The sequence below is a fragment of the Larus michahellis genome, chromosome 3, assembly GCF_964199755.1.
Source record: "Larus michahellis chromosome 3, bLarMic1.1, whole genome shotgun sequence".
Taxonomy (NCBI): domain Eukaryota; kingdom Metazoa; phylum Chordata; class Aves; order Charadriiformes; family Laridae; genus Larus; species Larus michahellis.
The window spans coordinates 104,555,591-104,575,259 of record NC_133898.1 but is presented as its reverse complement, the minus strand read 5'-3'; the positions used below and the strand labels follow the sequence as shown (position 1 = coordinate 104,575,259).

The 19,669-nt window shown below is 38.3% G+C and overlaps 1 protein-coding gene across 1 annotated transcript in view; it reads right to left on the bottom strand.

The window, feature by feature from the left end:
* The window catches only part of COL21A1 (collagen type XXI alpha 1 chain), a 118,271-nt gene that overhangs the window by 60,038 nt on the left and 38,564 nt on the right, over positions 1-19,669 (bottom strand). Inside the window, exons 6-10 of the mRNA XM_074581581.1 lie at positions 18,221-18,394; positions 13,624-13,701; positions 11,421-11,429; positions 9,875-9,958; positions 7,623-7,685 (exon numbers count right to left, since the gene is read on the bottom strand). Of these exons, the coding sequence (XP_074437682.1) occupies positions 7,623-7,685; positions 9,875-9,958; positions 11,421-11,429; positions 13,624-13,701; positions 18,221-18,394 (408 nt within the window). The remainder of the gene's footprint in view (positions 1-7,622; positions 7,686-9,874; positions 9,959-11,420; positions 11,430-13,623; positions 13,702-18,220; positions 18,395-19,669) is intronic.

Below are 19,669 nucleotides of genomic sequence, written 5' to 3'. Positions count from 1 at the left end.
CCTGAAAATCTGTAAGGGCAAAGTGATAAACAGCAAGATACTGAGATGCTTGGTTTTGTACCAGATTGGCTGGGTATTTTAAAAAAAAATCACAGATAAAATTAACTCTGTAATTTAAAGAAAATGGCAATAACATACAATTCTAAGGAAAAAGTTGAATGGACTTCTTAGGCCAACGAACTTACATAAAGGACACAGACAAATTAACAATACCGTCATCGTCAGCGAATTAAGAGGTTTGCTGGAAAAATGAGTGAGGGAAAAAACTGAGCAAGAAAGACATATAACAAGTACAAATTCCAAAGAACTTTTAGGTGCAAGAGCAGAGTAAACCTCAGAAGTATATCTTCAATGCACTTGTGTGCCTGAGGGACAAAAGTTCAGACAGCTTTCATATGTGTATCACATCAGACAAATATAAAATAAAAACAGAGGACGTACTGATAAGGCAATGACAACTGCACTGCACACTTCCTAACTGAAAAGCTTTTCGAGTCACTGAACAACATAAATGACAAAGGCGTGACAACAGGACTACTCGGGAAAGACAAAGGAAAAGTAAACAAGCTCAATTTGGCTAGCAAATAACCAAGGATCAACAGTAATGGTCTAAAGATATTTAAGGACTGTAAACACTAAGTAAATAGAACTATTTAGGGTGATGTAACTAAGCATAATGGAATTCAACTACGAAAGAGAAATTTAACTTGGTGTTAGGAAAACATCCTGACAGAGAGGTCTGCTCTTTGTGGAAGTCTCCTGTGGAAAATCTTTAGTACAATTAAAGCACAATTATCTAAAGCATTGGAAGAGAAGTTTTCAAATCCTTCTCATAAAATACATTACACCTTAAAGGACAGAAATATCTATAGCTATTCAGACATGTATCCACGCCTACGCTCAAATTTGCAGCCATGCTATGACCTTCTCCTTCACTGGTAATATCAGTAACTAAAATCCTGCAAGCCTACAGAAATGTTAGAAAGTACTTGAGGTACTTGAATTAAGTGTTTTAGCCTTTAAGAAGTTGTTTATCATCTAATGTTTTTGCCTCAGGTCCTTCCTCCTCCTTTTCTCAAGGAGCTTTTTTCCCATCCCACCCTCCAAACAACCTTCTCTATGCCTGTACTCATCTGCCTACTGCTTCTCTTTTTCCTGCCCCTTTGGACGTGTGGATCAGTCAGGTGGTCCTTTCCAGGTCTGTCTGGAGCCTGTGCCTTACTCCTTTCTCTGGAACTTTCTTAAGCAGTGGTAACTCAGGAGGTCAGAAGAACTGTCATCTCTCTCCTCCCTCTTTTAAATAGCAAGGCCCTGTAGAAGGACTTCTCATGTCACCTGCTTCTGCAGGCTACCTGAACTGTCTCTGCAGTGAAGCCCCTCTGTCTACACATACCAAAACATGGAAATGAAGGGCGGAACCAGCATTAGATCACAAATGCTGTGATCTAATAACTAAAAGTAGGGGGGTTTACTACATTTAAATGTAACTAAATGCAGCTTTTACCCTCCAACATAAATTTGGGGGTGACTCCTGATCAAAGAATTGTAATCACATGAATATTATTATGGGAGAAGTACAGAAAAGAGTTTTTGTTGCCTTTTCTGTTGCCTTTTTTTGCTTTGCTTTGTTTTGGCCTGTTTACTTCTTTCTCCATTTGATTACACTTCCTTCCATTGGCCATTCTGTCAGCTGCCAAGGCTTTCACAGCTCAGAGCTGCTATATTTTACCTGAGCATGATGTTCGGGGCTCAAATATCACAAAGGAAAAAAAAATACATCAAGATTATTAAATAAAAGGTCATAAATCCAGCTTAAAAAGTTCCCGAGCTTCAGAATTCTGGGAGATAGGATGATGTACCAAGGGAGTATAACTTGCTGCTCGCTGTTTGATGTTCATCCTTATCATCTGTCCTTGGCCACTGCTGAAGACAGTCATATGGTCTTTTGTCTGAAATATGTAGCTGTAAGCAACACAAGTCAGCATCAGGCATCACCCTGATTTCAAAGCAGTTGGTCTCAGTGAAGCCATTACATGACTGTCTTAATCAGAATGGAGCAAAGATATTTCCTCTGAGAATAACAAGGTCACAGTGTTCACAGAATCACAGAATGGTTGGAAGGGACCTTCGGAAATCATCTAGTCCAACCCCCCTGCCAAAGCAGGATCACCTAGAGCAGGTTGCACAGGATGGTGTCCAGGCGGGTTTTGAGATCTCCAGAGTTGGAGACTCCACCACCTCTCTGGGCAGCCTGTTCCAGTGCTCTGCCACCCTCAAAGTAAAAACGTTTTTCCTCATGTTGAGATGGAATTTCCTGTGTTCCGGTTTGTGCCCGTTGCCCCTTGTCCTGTCACTGGCCACCACTGAGAAGAGTCTGGACCCATCCTCTTGACACCCACACTTTAGATATTGATAAGCATTGATGAGATCCCCTCTCAGTCTTCCCTTCTCCAGGCTAAACAGACCCAGGTCTCTCAGCCTTTCCTCATGAGAGAGGTGCTCCAGTCCCTTGATCATCTTTGTAACTCAGTGTTATTGAGGAATATGTATTTTTCTGGAATTGAGAGCAGCATTTTACAGCTGAATTATCAACTATGTCTGTGGAAGTTTCCTGAGAAAAGTAGCTGCAGAGTTTGTATCAACTTAAATCCCCATGAAAACCACCCAATAGCACAGGTAATCCTATGTATACATGAAACTATTACCCATTTTTATTCCGAAAGTACTGTTGAAGTAGCTGGCCGTTGCCATTATACTAAGTTCATCCCTCAGCTGGTCACCAGACATTATCAAACTCTAGGTAGTACAGCTGTAATAATGTTCTGTAGTTTTTTTTTAAAAATATTGTAATGATCAGAAATTACTTATTATGTGAGGTTTTTGATACCTTATGAACTCCATATCTGGGTGTATCAGTAAAGTCAGTCTCATCAGATTATTTTTAAACTGCTTATTCTTTGCGGACACAGTAGGCAAACGGTTCCAAACTTGCATGAATGAAACTAGACGGAATACAGGAAAATTGTCCAGATTTACCAGCTGTGTGGTTGAAAGTTCAAAATTGACAAATAAGTCTACTTTTTTATTTCTTTCAGCAGACCGATAACCTAACACCTCTATTAACCACAGCATAGACTCTCTTCATTTATTTTTCCCCTTAACTTGAGTTTTTCCCCAGTACGCGTAAAGTATCCTTTGGAATAAAAAATGGTTTTGTGACCGCACAGTCAGGCTGCTGAGCATTCTCAGGGCCAACAGCTGCTCCAGCTGCTTCTTTCTGATGAATAATGTCCATTAAAATGAGTTCCAGTTGAGATTCAAATACTATTTTTACCCTTGCGCTTATTTACCAGTGCTATTTCTCCTGACAAGGAGATTTAATCATTTCAGGTCCCGAATGATATTTTTGATTGAAAAAAATGTCTTTTCATTACTTATTATGCTTCTCACTTTTGGCTTTTCTCCAGTTACTTCAATTGATCTTTTCTGTATGTACCGGAGTATGGAAAATAAACAGAGGTGGCAATTAAAGGGAAAAAACAAAGAACCTATAAACAAGACTATTTAAAAAAAAACAATTAAAGAACAACTGAAAATTAGTCATGTTTATGTTCACTTCCCTAAATAGTACAGCAAACAATTTTACTGGGTAATACCAGGTGAACAATTATTTTCTGGTAATTTTGAAGATATGCATGGGAATTGTTTTGTATTTTTCTGGACTAAAACTAACTTTAAGTATTATAACAATCTAGCCAGCCCACAAACAATAAACTAATTTTCTTTGACGTTTTACTTTAAAAATCAGTTACATACAGTAATATAAATGCATGCCTAAAACCTTTCTCAGAGGAAGAAACATTTTGTTGACCAGTTATACTGTTCCAAGAAAATGAATACCAGATAGGCAAACTGGAATAACTTTAGAGAAGAACATAAAAATGTGTTTGGGAACAGAAAAGACTGACTTTCCAGGAAAAGCTTTTCATGCAAAAGCCATTTGATTAAACAATGCTGACTACACAATTACCTGTAAGCCTATTGTGCTGTCTGAATTAAGAGCCTGCTTTTCAGAGGTTTTCAGGGGATACAGCTAAAAAGATTCATATGAGCAATGTTATCTCAAACCAGGAAAATCCCTGACAGCACAGAAAACATGCAAGCCGTATTAACAAATAAATAAGTAAAACAGAAAGAAAAAGACAGAGAGAGGAATCTGTTTTCCTGCACAGTGTATCTAAAGGGTCTCCCATTGTTTCATGGCTAAAAGCTAGCTTGGAAAGCACTCACACTGTAAGGAACAATAATGTACTGGCCAATGCTGCAGATGATCTAACAGGATTGCAATTATGTCCTTACAAAGAACAAGTGCGAAACGCTACAGCTGATTTTTTAAAAAAAATTAGTCAGTTAATAAAGCTATAGGATTTAACTGTAAGCATTTCAAGTAACATGAACCACAATTCAGCAAAATGGTAAAACTTCTCCTTTAGCAGGGCTTTTTGATTCTCTTCTAATTTTCTGATATACTTTTGTTAACCTTTTTTATGTTCAGAGAATGCCCATCTATGCACATTATGACTCACTCGCAGGGAAAAAAAAATGCAACTGCCAGATTGCAAAGTTACAAAAAGACTACAGTACGAATTTATTTCTCCTTCATGAGTCACAGTTACAAATTTCAGTGCTTATGGGAAGATATATAGCATTGAAGTGGAAACCTGTTAATAAAAGTATGAAAAAGTCATAACAAATTGTTTCTAAAACAATACTGTTGCAGCTGACTGGACACTTCAGAAATAAAGTCTTAATCTATTTTTCATAAAAGAGAGAATGGAAACTGACAGTTCCCTACCAATATCCAGTCCATTCTGGCTTCACTAAAGCTTACACAATATCACTTTATTTTTCAAATTATCAGAGTTAGCTGGATTAAAGACAGCTCTGCTATGCTTATCCATACTGCAAGTCTACTTGGAATCATAGAATCATAGAATCATTTAGGTTGGAAAAGACCCTTGGGATCATCGAGTCCAACCATCAGCTCCACTCTACAAAGTCCTCCCTTACACCATATCCCTTAACACCACATCTAAACGAGTCTTCTAGCAGTTGGCATGGTCAAACTGTGATGGACACCACCTCTCATGCAACTCTGGGTTGAGACGGTTTGTATACCTGTCTTTGTACAGGAGAACAGGACCACTCTTCAGAAGCTTTAGCACCATCAATAATCAATTGAAAATTTATTCTGATTAGATCATACCTCCCCAGCTCAGGTCCCACCCATTCCTATTTTAAAACCTGTATTTTCATGATTGTCTGAACCAAAATGTAGCATTTTATAGCACTGACAATTTCAATTCAGATTGTTTTCTCTATTTCTAGTTCCAAAAAACTTTGAAGATAATAGCTATCAGAAGCTGTTTAAGACAAAAGCAAAAGCATAAAAATGCTTTAATATCACAGGAAAAATGAGGACCTTCGCTTGTGCAACTACTGAAAAATTCATGTACCCACTGCCTTCCTGGGCCAAAAGGGCTACCATGGCCAGGTTTCAATATACCAAGTCCCATATTTTAAAACTGAGGAATTTTCAACTTTTAGAAACAATTGCATTTCTTGTTTTCAGTGCCTATTTTTTTCCTGTCAAACTAACTCTGCTTCCAAAAGGAATCACCACAGTTAAATGAACCAGTTGCTATCCCTAAGGAAAAGCCAGCATATAACTAAGTAACAAAATAGGAGAAATGTGAATGTTTTATAATGCATAGCACAGAGCTTTCTCTTTGTAACTGGTAATATTTACTACCCTTACAGCATACACACTTCCAAGTAAGTATCAATCTCACTGTTTCCATCTTTAGCTGACATAAAAATGAAATGTATTACTAGTATTAAAAATTCTGAACAAAAATAGAACGTTAGGTGTTTTTGTGAAGCCATCCATCAAAGCTGGTGGGTAGTGCCTCTTTAGTACAAATAACATGCTAGAGGCACTAAAATTGATAAGCAAGGACAGATTTGGGAAAGACTTATGATTAGTTACAATATCCTCATGAATCTTTCAACAGGACAGAAAAATTACTAAAAGAGTGAAGTTGAAAGGTCCAATCCAGCCCTTTGCTGCCCTTTTGTGAAGTCTCTCTAGTTTGCCTAGTGTGGACCTAAATGGCCCAGAATAACTTAATATCCCTTCTAAGTCTCAACCAAACCCATAGGCTATTAGTTCCCCAGTCCATAATGCAATGTTCCTTTCATAAATGATTTTGTCTTCTCTGCGCTCTTCCACTTACATTTTCTAATGTTTTGGGACATCTTCTTACATTTTTGTTATCACTTGTATTTGGGACTCCTCCCTAATTGTATTTTCTGTGGATTTTAAGACATGATAATTACCACCTCTTCTACTTCACCATTGAAATTTCAGAATAACACTACAAGGACTCAACCATAAAATTTAGTCCTCACATCAAGAATGAAAAGCTACAATGAATTAACAATTTCTATTACGTGCATGCACTTTTCTTTCCCTGCTTTTGGTACCCAAGCAGAGAAATGACCCTCTTTTCAGAAGCAAATTATTTGTAATGCTCCCACCTGTCTTTTACCTTTTCCTTTTTCTTTTTTTTTTTTTAATATAAATAACAAAGCTTCTAATGAATAGCAAGCAACATCAGGGTCCACATTCTTAGAAAAGAAACACGAGTGGTCAAGCCTCCCAGCTTTCGGCCTGTCTTCTCTTAACACACCAGAGGCACATGCACACCACCACCTTGGGGATACAAAAACTGCAAGGTGTTAACAAAACCTTACTCAACAGAGAAGCTTGGCTGTCAATATCTTAGAGGCTTCCAATTAGATTCAGAGATCTAATATGTTTTTTATTGAAACCTTATTTTTATATATTTATTTGCATTTATTACAAAAAAAATGTTAGCCACGAAGACCAGATGAGCCATTGCCAAATCTGTCATTTTTACTTTAGGGACATATATTACTCATTTGCTTTCTTCCAGTCTTTATCATCCATACTAATGGAATGCCAGCTTAAAAAATACAATCTAGGGTAAGAGAAAAATACAGGTATTTTTATGATGTATGTTTTAATACATAATGTTTAGAACTGCAAAATATCTGTATTTTTAACAATGTATATGCATATCTGCAGATTCTGATGGACTACTTGAGGCAGTCTAAAAAGAAATTAAATGAAAGAAGCTTAAACATGAGAAGCAATCCCTAAAACAAAATAGGCGGGATTTTAGCTGCCCTAAAGTGCTTTCTAATGAAAAATTCTTAAGCAGTAAAGACTGAAGGTCAGAAGGCGGTAACTGTTGAAAACTGATGCAAAGACCAACAGGAGCACCCATAGCCTATTCTCTGCTTTACAACGGTGCCTAACTCATCCTATCATATTTACAATATTTTAGCTTGAAACAAAAATACTATGATTAACATATTCATAGAACTGTTACATTCAGATAGCGATTAAGTGACATGCACAGTTTCAAAGAATGGAGAAAAAATCATCTAAATTTGAAAATATGATATCAGTGTTACATGTTTTTTCTCCTGTTAGTTATGCATTTACAATATATGACTAAGTTTTTAGTACTCACAGGCTTACCATCTGGACCAGGCTGACCAGGATAACCATGATTCCCGGGCTGCCCAGGGTCACCCTATGGAGAAGCAATATGTTAACACACAAAAGATATGAAAGAGCATTTTAAAATTAGCACAGAGCAACCATAACCCTAATATATTCCACAAAACTCTGGCTACAAGCCCAGATACCTGCTATTGGGGAGTAATTAAAAACAGCAAGTAAATAAAGTAAATAAAACAGCAAAAAATAATTCATCTCGTAACCCCTTTCCTGGGAATCAAGGAATAACAGAATCATAGAATGCTTTGGGATGTAAGGGACCTTAAAGATCATCTAGTTCCCACACCCCTGCCATGGGCAGGGACACCTCCCACTAGACCAGGCTGCTCAAAGACCCATCCAACCTGGCCTTGAACACTTCCAGGGATGGGGCATCCACAGCTTCTCTGGGCAACCTGTTCCAGTGCCTCACCAACCTCACAGTAAAGAATTTCTTCCTCATGTCCAATCTAAATCTACCCTCTTCCAGTTTAAAACCATTACCCCACATCCTATCATTACACTCCCTGGTAAAGAGTCCCTCCCCATCCTTCCTGTAGGCCCCCTTTAAGTACTGGAAGGCTGCTATGAGGTCTTCATGGAGCCTTCTTTTCTCTAGCCTGAACTCTTAGCCTGTCCTCATAGCATAGGTGCTCCTGATCATCTTCGTGACCCTCCTCTGGACTCGCTCCAATAGATCCATGTCTTTCTTATTCTGGGAGGCCCAGAGCTGCACGCAGTACTCCAGGTAGAGTCTCACCAGAGCAGAGTAGAGGGGCAGAATCACCTTCCTCGACCTGCTGGCCATACTTATTTTGATGCAGCCCAGGATTCAGTTGGCCTTCTGGGCTGCAAGTGAGCATTGCTGGCTCATGTTGAGTTTCTCGTCCACCAGCACCCCCAAGACCTTCTCCTCAGGGCTGCTCTCAAGCCATTCTCACCCAGCCTGTATTTGTGCCTGGGATTGTCATGACCCACGTGCAGGACCTTGCACTTGGCCTGGTTGAACTTCATGAGGTTTGCACAGGCCCACCTCTTAAGCCTGTCCATGTCCCTCTGGATGGCATCCCTTCCCTCCAGCATGTTGACCACACCACACAGCTTGGTGTCTTCGGCAAATTTGCTGAGGGTGCACTCAATCCCATTGTCCATGTCACTGACAAAGATGTTAAACAGCACTGGTCCCAGTACTGACTCCTGAGGAACTCCATCCCTCACTGGTCTCCACCTGGACATTGAGCCATTGACTACAACTGTTTGAGTGTGACCATTCAGCCAAGTCCTTACCCACTGAGTGGTCCCTCTGTCAAATCCATGTCTCTCCAATTTAGAGACAAGGATGTCACATGGCACAGTGCATTGCACAGGTCCAGATAAGATCATGTCAATTGTTCTTTTCTTATCCAGCAACTCTGTAACTCCATCGTAGGTGGCCACCAAATTTGTCAGACACGATTTGCCCAATTTGACCACAAAAATTCCATTACATGAAATAATAATGATCTCCATCTTGTGGCTTCCAATTCCATGATTAGAAATCCTTACCATTGTAGCAAAAACCCCTTTGACTTGAGTTAGCTGCAGCTGACTTAATCCCTTATGATGACAGTAGATGTTTTTTAATCATTTGCTTAATGAAAGACAAACTGTTTGGGGTTTTCTTGTCTGCCCTTATAAGGCAAGTTAGTAACTCTGGAAGCCTTGCTTAGCACAGTTTTTGAGAAAGGTACTACAGCAAAACACTAGGGATTTGAGTTTGGCATGTTAGACATCTGAGACTCAAGTCTGGTTCTCATTTTAGTCCTTCACCAACACTGAAGGGAGGTCACGAGAACAGCTAAGGTGGAACTCTCCCAGTAGGCATCTAATCCATTCTTTAACAAAGAAGGAAAAAAACCTCTCCATTAAAAGACCTTTATTAGCAAATCATTTCATTCTCAAACAATTAACAGTACAAGATCATTTCCTGAAAAGTAGCAAGGAAATACGATTTTACATCCATGAGCATTGTCCTTAAAAGATGCATTTGTATTATTAGGAGTCACAGCAGCAAAACCTGGCCTTGAGGATCCTAATCACTATATTCATACATTGGAAACCAGAACTAGGAGAACTTGTCCCCTACTTTTTTAATTTGCCTCACTATGACTGGCCAACATAAGATTTTGGGGAAAAAAAAAAAAAAAAGTCGTGTAGGCTCAATAAGACAGAATGGAAACTTACTTTGGGGCCTGGAGGTCCTTGTTTTCCTGGCGGGCATATGCAGGGGGCAGGCGTTGAGCCTACATCACTAGGACCATTCATGCACTACCAAGAGTGAAACCAGCCATCAATACACATGCCAAGAGCATTCAACAAACGTATCATAACATTATGCAAAGCTGATTTTCCTTAGGTTGCACAGGTCCTGGCTTTCACTCCTTTGTTCAGCTGTATCTTCTGCTTACCTGACTACTGCCCTCCAACTACTTTACATGCATGAATTCATCATTTCAAAAAAAAAAAAAAAAAAAAAAAAGAAAGTACCGATATTGGGCTGACATCTGAAACTCTATTTGCTTTTTCACAAATATTTTGTCATATATTTTGATAATTTTAAATCTAACAACATGCAAAACTCTTCTCCTAAACTAACTGACATTCATCATTTGAAGTGTGATCAATTATGTAATTATTTAATAAACGTTTGTAAAAAGAATCTAATAAATACTACGTATAGCATAATGACCACAACCAATGGGCATGCTATCACGTGTAGCAAGCCTGAAAAGAATGTAAAGCCCAAGTCTCCTACCTCCTGGACATGCGTCCCAACTACGAAGCTACTTGAGGAAAGATGGGGCATGGCTGTTACCACTGACTCCTACAAGTCACAAGTAATGGCCCCCAGGGTGCCCATTGTCCAAAGACCATTAGATGACCTCCTCCAAACTATGCTCCCTATGCAAACAGTGGTAAATAATAAAACCTGGCAGACTACATCACCCTCTAGAGGTTGTTGGATTTTTTAGGTATTTACTTCTCACCATTGAGACCACACAAAACCTCAGTTTTGTAGAGAGTAGCAGAGAGCTACTAGACGAAATCCATTTGCCCAAGGTCAGGAACCCAAAATTTAAACGCATCGATATGCTCAAGTTACAATTCTTTTTCACCCAGCAAGCTCTTAGAGCTATGGAAAGGCAAAAATTTAAGAATCCAAGATAAAAAAAAAAAAAAAGCAGATTTTGTATTTGTTATCTAAAACACTTTCTACAACATTTTACTCATATTTTCTAAAGTAAGGCAGACTTTTTACAATGTTCTCTGATTGGAATTCTTCTCAGGGTCAAACGATCGTTCAAAACACAAATCCACATTTCCTTTGCAATGGTACCAAGTGGAGTTACGAGGATGGTTAGAGAAGCTATCATATTAAGCCTTCCAACAAGCTCCCCTTCAAGGAGCTCCCATTAGCATGATGCAGGTAGCAGCTACCTGACTGTGCATATCCCCATTCACTTTGCAACAGCATCCAGCCCTGCAAATTCAATTGAACCAGAGGAAAAAATCAGGCCATTTATTCTAATAAAAGTAGGTTTCTTCAGAAAACCAATTTTTAATTTGTCCATTGTCTAGAGTTTAATTAATGGAAATCCAGCACTTTTAAACTTAGCAAACCTCTGTCCACTTTTCAAAATGAAGTGTATATTACCTAGAATAATAAGAAGTTTATATAAAGTCAAATACTACCTTAAACTGAGTTTGAGCAGTTTAGGATTGAGCCTACCTCTCCATTCTGAAATGAGAAGAAACACAGTTTAAGAGTACAGTACTATTTGTAATAAGCAAAATCCTTTCATTTGTAAACACTACGAAAAACAATCATAAATTTAGGGCTATAACTGTCAAGGAATTATAATTCAAAATTTTAGAATTTCTCAGACTTATGTGCAGCTTCTATCAACGCATATGAATTTTTAGTTCATTTCATTTAAGGGTCTTTCGACAGGATCTACCAGTAGCAATTTTTAGAAGGCAATGACAGAACTAGAATGAATACTGAACCATGTAAATATTTACACACTAAATGTTTAGATTTGGGTCAAACCTTTTGCCAGGATGATGAACATCTCATCAAAAAAATCCTCTGCTTACTCATTCATGTCAGAGAACGTCCCAAAATATTTCTAAAATCTCTGATCTTTGCCTGAATCCAGCATCTGGGAAAACATACGGCAGCACAGAGGCAAGGCTAGCTTTTTCCCACTTTCCTGTGTGACTGCAGTAGACACTGCTATCAATTTAATTGAGTTTTCCAGTATCTGCAAGACCACAGAACAATCCAGCCCCAAATATTTCAGCATACCGACCATGAAACTGTCTGTCTTAATGGTTTAGTAACCACCATTAGCTGCACCACATACAGGAGTTTTCTAATGCACACAGTCACCACAGACTTCATACGCCGTCTGTGGAGAGAGACAGCTTCCTCTGTATTCCATTTTCATCTTAGGCAACCTCTAGAGAAGGTTATCTTTCACCACAGAGGGAGCTTAAAATTACTGTGCAGCTAGGTATCTCCAGGAAAGAGAATTCAGGCTGTAATTAGTACATACAGCCTCTGCTTAGTTCAGGAGCTCTGCGACAACCACACTCTGACAGAATACAACCATGAACCACATATTCCTCCTTGGAGATCGTGCAACATTTTTATTTTATGGAAGAGTCAAGAATTTCACAGGTAAAGTCCAAATTTAATTTACGACAACAGCAAGTGAAACTAAATTGGCAAAAAGCTATCTTTTTGCTTGGACTTCTTCCCAAATCGCAGAGAAGGCAAGACATGATGGACTTTTGGTGTTTGCTTTCTTTATGCAAAATTTTTTTTCATTTGTTTACTTTTCATATCCTACTTCTATTTTATAAAGAGCAAAAAGATATGTGGTGCAGTTAAATGAACAAATAACAAAACTACTTCAGGATTTAAAACTAACTTTACAAAAGTGTTCCCGGACCCATTAGTACTTGACACACAGTCAGATTTTGGAACAGCTAATAATCCATCTACTCGTTACTTAAATGAAAGCTGTGAGTTTTGAAAAAGCCCTAATAAGGGGGCTGATTGCAATAGACACACTAGCCCGGAATAAACAGAAGAAAACCAGACTAGCTGGGGGTCTGTGCAGGTCTGACAAGAAATAAAGTATCCGGATGTTGAAGATTCACAGGTTATGTATAAAACAATCTCTTACTTATATTTTCAGATAGGAGCCGAATGTTTTTGAAAATCAGGCTCCAACTGTGTGTCATGAATGGTTACCAAATCTGTTTGCATGTGTTTTACATTTCATTGCATAATTAACTCTAAGAGGGCAAAGAGAGGGTCAAATGATCCCCATAAGCTTTCTGATTGTGTACACAAATTATAAAATCCTGAACAGGATTTTATTTTTGTCTGATCCCTAACATACTTAATGAAAACTTGGCAACTTTTCAGTTAATGCGATATTTAACGCCAACATCAGCATAGATACTTCTGATAGGAAAAGTTGATTTTAAAATATGGGTTTGTTGGATACGTACAAAATTTTCAGAGATTAAATGACCTGACAAGTAGCAAGAAGTATATCAGATAAGTTAAAAAGTAATATTTAAAGTATTTTACACTGCTGTAACCTAGTAGTTTTATTGATTAATAATGGTTAGAATCTTAAATTGTAACAGAAGATTCTGAGATTCTTCTATAGTGCTGTCAAATGTCCACCATCAAATATCTAAACTAAAAAAACTTTTAAAATACATTTGTGCAAAATTAAGGCTGAAAACAGACAAGTTCTGTGTCACTTGACACTGCACAGGTAACAGGCATTTGTTCGCACCAGCTGAATCAATGCAGTATTACTTATTTTAAGAATTCATTGAGTCAGCTTTAAACAATGATCTGTAAAAAAATGCCATGTAGTCCTCAAAAGTTTATCTGCCATACTCACAAATCCTGGGATCTCACAGACTGTTTCTCGATTATTTTGCTCTGGGTCACAGTAGATTCGCAGTTTTTGTATATCAAACTGTAATTCAAAACATAAAAGACGTTTTTTAGAGAAAGTGTTAATAGCCTGACATTAAGTTAGTTTAAAGTATACTCTTCCTAAATTATATCATCAACAAGTTTTAAAAAATGAAGAAAACCTTAAAAATCAAGAGAAACTGAAAGCTCTGTGTGTCCACTAGTGTTAAAAATCAAAGATGTAGAAACATTTTTGGGCAGGACACTCACAATGATTAATATGTGCAACCAATTAAACATTGCGTAACAGAATTATTTAAAGAAAAATAATCAATCCAAGATTATCTTTTCTAAAATAATAGAAATCACCGCCCCAAATCCTTGGCAATAAATCCAAACACGCACAGCACAAATTACACTGACTGCCAATATTATCGGGAAACAAGTAACAACAGCACAGCCAAAACTAACCTTTTCCTTTCTCATAGAATCATAGCATGGTTTGGGCTGGACGGGACCTTAAAGATCATCTAGTTCCAACCCCCCTGCCATGGGCAGGGACACCTCCCACTAGACCAGGCTGCTCAAAGACCCATCCAACCTGGCCTTGAACACTTCCAGGGATGGGGCATCCACAGCTTCCCTGGGCAACCTGTTCCAGTGCCTCACCAACCTCACAGTAAAGAATTTCTTCCTCATGTCCAATCTAAATCTACCCTCTTCCAGTTTAAAACCATTACCCCACATCCTATCCTTACACTCCCTGGTAAAGAGTCCCTCCCCATCCTTCCTGTAGGCCCCCTTTAAGTACTGGAAGGCTGCTATGAGGTCTTCATGGAGCCTTCTCTTCTCCAGCCTGAATTCTCAGCCTGTCCTCATAGCATAGGTGCTCCAGCCTTCTAATCATCTTTGTGACCCTCCTCTGGACTCGCTCCAATAGATCCATGTCTTTCTTATTCTGGGAGGCCCAGAGCTGCACGCAGTACTCCAGGTGGAGTCTCACCAGAGCGGACTAGAGGGGCAAAATCAGCTCCCTCGACCTGCTGGCCATACTTATTTTGATGCAGCCCAGGATTCAGTTGGCTTTCTGGGCTGCAAGCACGCATTGCCGGCTCAATGTTGAGTTTCTCATCCACCAGCACCCCCAAGACCTTCTCCTCAGGGCTGTTCTCCAGCCATTCTCCACCTAGCCTGTATTTGTGCCTGGGATTGTCATGACCCACATGCAGGACCTTGCACTTGGCCTAGTTGAACTTCATGAAGTTTGCACAGGCCCACCTCTTAAGCCTGTCCATGTCCCTCTGGATGGCACCCCTTCCCTCCAGCATGTTACCCACTGAGTGGTCCATCCATCAAATCCATTTCTCTATAATTTACAGACAAGGATGTCATGCGGGATAGTGTCAAATGCTTTGCACAAGTCCAGGTAAATTATGTCAGTTGCTCTTCCCTTATCCAGCAGTGTTGTAACTCCGTTGTAGAAGGGCCACCAAATTTGTCAGGCATGATTTGCCTTTAGTCAAGCCATGTTGGCTGTCACCAATCACCTCCTTATTTTCCATATGCCTTAGCATAGTTTCCAGGAGGATCTTCTCCATGATCTTGCCAAGCACAGAGGTGAGATTGACCAGCCTGTAGTTCCCCAGGTCTTCCTTTTTTCCCTTTTTAAAAATGGCGGTTATGTTTCCCCTTTTCCAGCCAATGGGAACTTCACCTGACTGCCATGACTTATCAAATGTGATGGATAGTGGCTTAGCAACTTCATCTGTCAGTTCCCTCAGGACCCATGGCTGCATCTCATCAGGTTGCATGGATTTGTGCATATTCAGGTTCCTTAGATGGTCTCAAACATGATCTTCTCCTACAGTGGGTGGTTTTTCATTCTCCCAGTCCCTGCCTTTGCCTTCTATTACTTGGGCAGAGGGGCTAGAGCACTTGCAGGTGAAGACTCAGGCAAAAAAATCATTGAGTACCTCAGCATTCTCCATATGCTGGGTAACCAGATCTCCTGTTTCCTTCCAGAGACAGCCCACATTTTCCCTAGTCTTCTTTTTATCACTGACATACCTGTAGAAGCTTTTCTTGTTGCCCTGGACAGACTTAATTCTATCTGGGCTTTAGCTTTCCTAACCTGATCCCTGGCTGTTCAGACAACTTCTCTGAATTTCTCCCAGGCTACCTGTCCTTGTTTCCACTCTCTGTACGCTTCCCTTTTCAGTTTGAGTTTGTCCAGGAGCTCCTTGTTCATCTATGAAGGTCTCCCGGCATTTTTGTCTGACTTCCTCTTTGTTAGGGTGCATCACTCCTGAGCTTGAAGGAGGTGATCCTTGAATATTAACCAGCTTTCTTGGGCCCCTCTTCCCTCCAGGTCTTTATCCTATGGTACTCTGCCAAGCAAATCCCTGAAGAGGCCTGTTTTTACCTTAACAGTCCTGGGAAGACGTTTCTACACTGACCTGCCTCTACTAGATGGAAGATTAGTAAGTTTTGGTGAAGCATCAGAAGGCATCCCTGATGCTTGAAAGAATTTGGTTTACAGTTTATCTGTATAATGTAAAGCTTTAAAAACAACCAATAAAAATACTGGCACCAGGTAAGCAAAAGTTTATGCCATTCTGCTCTGTCGCTGTACTCTAGAAAAATGAAACCACTGAAGTCAGTTTTTCTAGCATAAACTATCATGACTGCAAAAAAAAATAATAAAAAAGCCCTGTTAATGCTTACTGAAATTATAGACTATAAGGTGGACTAACAGGGGAAAAAAGCACAGAAAATTCAGTCTGTTAATACCATGCCTAGTAATACCAGTTTTCAAATTTAAAATGGCTGCAATTCACAACACTTAAGTATGTGCACGAGTTTATCAACGCTATACTGGAAAGCACTTCAGCCAGTAAGATCCTAATTAAACCAAGAACTTCAGCAAAATATCACCAGAAAATATCTAATGAAAATTTACCAAAGTGTCCCTGAAGAAGATTCTTGTATCATATTTTGTATCCAACTCCAAGTGATTTCTTTCTTAAAGGATTTCAAAATACCTTTTCACTGAAAGGCGGTATGCAGATTCATTGAAATATTTCTCTATAATCATAGTTTAAATAGAAATAGCCTGGCAAAGCTCGACTGTTAATGCTTTGCAGAACGCATCACAGTCTGAGAAAGTGGAGAAAGGAAATACCTTTTCTAGATTATAGTAATCATCTGGAAATATAAAATTGCAACCTGAGGCAGATTTTCTACTTTTCTTCTAGTACACTATCAGAGGAGGATCTTATACAATTTGACATTCCTAAAATGTTTCCATTTTTACTTTAGCTAACATGTCTTGCTACTAACATTCTTTAACTCAGAAACTGTATTACTGGGAATCTATAAAGGCCCATTTCTGCAGTGACTTAAGAGAAAAAACATGACACAACAACAACAACCAACCAACCCTCTAATACTAGAATGTACAAAACTATAAAAATGGGACAATCCTGCATCAACAGAGAAAACGCATGAGACAATTACAATTCTGAAATCTCTTCTCTCCTTGCAGTAAGTGCTTTTCACAAAGGGGTACCACAGTATATGGACAATGTTACTACCAGAAATGCACAGTGTGTCATCCAAGTTTTCATGTACACTTTTAGAATATGATAATAATAAAACTGAAGCCTGGTTAAAAATACATAAAATTCATGAGTAACTGAGTAACAACATCTGAAGAGAGTTAATGAAGATGATTCAAAACACACTAATATATTTTAATAGGAGCATTAAGGATCATGAAATTTGAGTACAAACAAAGCATAGCTTTTAAAATAACTAAAAATAACATCTACTTATCTAATTCACTATTTCTTAGTATTGTTTCTGTTACTATCAGTCTAATTAGTAACATTATGACCAAATATAAGGAAACAATCTATTTAGCCAACATCTGGAACACTGCAACATAATAGTCTTCATCACTGCTCTACACAGGCTTCACCTATACAGTCTGACATTTTAACCACCTTTTTGACGCCTGCAAAGAGCTGAATGCAAAAGGACTTTAATCTCTATTCCTCAGAATAGAGAAGCGTTTTCGAGGAGGGTTCTACAGCAGAATCAAACAGTGGTAGTTTGAGTATCAAATAACTGCAGTACAACAGAAACAGAGCTGTCTTGTACTTTCTTCACAGCTAGTGATGGAAAAACTTCATGAAAATTCTGTTCTCTCCCTCTTTTACCAGCGTAACCCATACACCGATGGATGGAAATTATACGCAAGTGTCAAGCACAAAGGAAATCCCCTGCTTTGACACACTGTTTCCCAAATTTAGGTGACCATGTTGCATCAAATTTGTGTTTCGGCAAAAAAGAATGCCCCTTGAAGCCAGTGAGACCAATTAAGCACTCACTGCACAGGATGTATCAGTTGTGCTGAGTCCTCCTGACCATTTATGTTTCCTCTTAATTATTGAAATTTTGTATATTAAATTTCAGCCTAGTGTAAATTATAAGAGTAAGTTCAAGAAAACACAAAGCACCAATGCAATGTTAACCTACCACAAAATTTCTAAATTATTGTGGTTTTAGCGTATGCTTACCTGTACAGTTTCCTCCTTTCCAGAATACTTTCCTATTTGGGTTAGGCCACTGATGTAAATACCTAACACAGGATGTAAGGCCTTCATTTCAATTTCTTGGTCATCTATATACAAAGTTACAAAGTCTTCTGTTACTAAGAGACGAATTTGATGCCAGCCTTCATCAAACAGCGTCTAAGGAAAGTGAAGAAAACAGAACTGTTTGAAACAAAATGCCTTCAATTCAAATAACCATCAAACTGTACCTCAACGCTTAAACTACTGTTAATGGTTGAGATGATCAATGTTCCAGGTTTTGTCATACAAAAAATTGTAAACTGCACCGGCAAAAAAGTATTTGCCAAGTAATATTATAATTGAGAAGATGATACTTGGTAATAGTTAATCCCTATTTCTAAATTATTTTATAACTCACGTAGATTTTTTTCAGTCTATGATCTTAAATACGCTCAAACCTGTATTTGTTAAAATATGAAGCCAGACGTCTTTTTTTCAGCAACAGTATAATGTCTCAAACACTTCAGACCTTAAATCAGAGTGAAAACAAATTGGTACTTGAAAGTCTTTCTACTTAATCTCTTATGAAAGAAATCCTAAAGACAACATGATATTGGCAGAAAGAATCACAATATTGCAATGAATAAGCCAAATATTACATTCATCATCTCACAAAACCTCAGGTTTCTAAAGCTTAAGATTTAGTGTAAACAAATAGCATAGTTCCACAAGCAATAGAAAATGACAGATACCTTTAAAGATTTATCTCACCTACCTTAGAAATAAAATTCAACATGGGAAGAAATGCCACCTTCTTGAGCCTATCCATTAATTTCAAAAACAGTCTAGCTCTTTAGCCCAGACTAGACTAGACGCTTATCTTTTATATAGCGAAATTTAAGAGAGATTGGTATTTAATTGGTATTTAATGCTAAATTGGTATACATTAGAGGAAACTGAAACATACATCTTTCAGTATGTTATGTATCTTTGTTACCTTTTGTGGAAACAAACAGAAATTAAGCTTACTTCACATAATAGTATATACCCTCAGATAGCACCTCTGTTTCTACTTTATTTGCATTTGTAGATTGGGTTGTTATTTACAATAGCTCTCATTACAAGATAACATAAACAACAGATCAGAACATATAACATCTCCATTTTTCTGAGTAAAAGTAATAACTTATCATAAAGGTTTATTAAATAAAAAGGTTCCTTAAAAGCATAGTGGCATTTATAGTGAGAACAGCTCTGAAAAGGGCATAAAATTATTGTTCCCCATAACAGCAATACAAGCATGGAGAAACACAAAATAAAAAAAAGCAATAGCCTTCTTTTCACGGTGAAGATCATGAATACCTAGGACTGCAGGAAAAAGATTGATTTGTCACTGTAGCTGCCAGAAACAATTAAATACAAATGTTCAGATTAACTTGAAACCAAATTTTC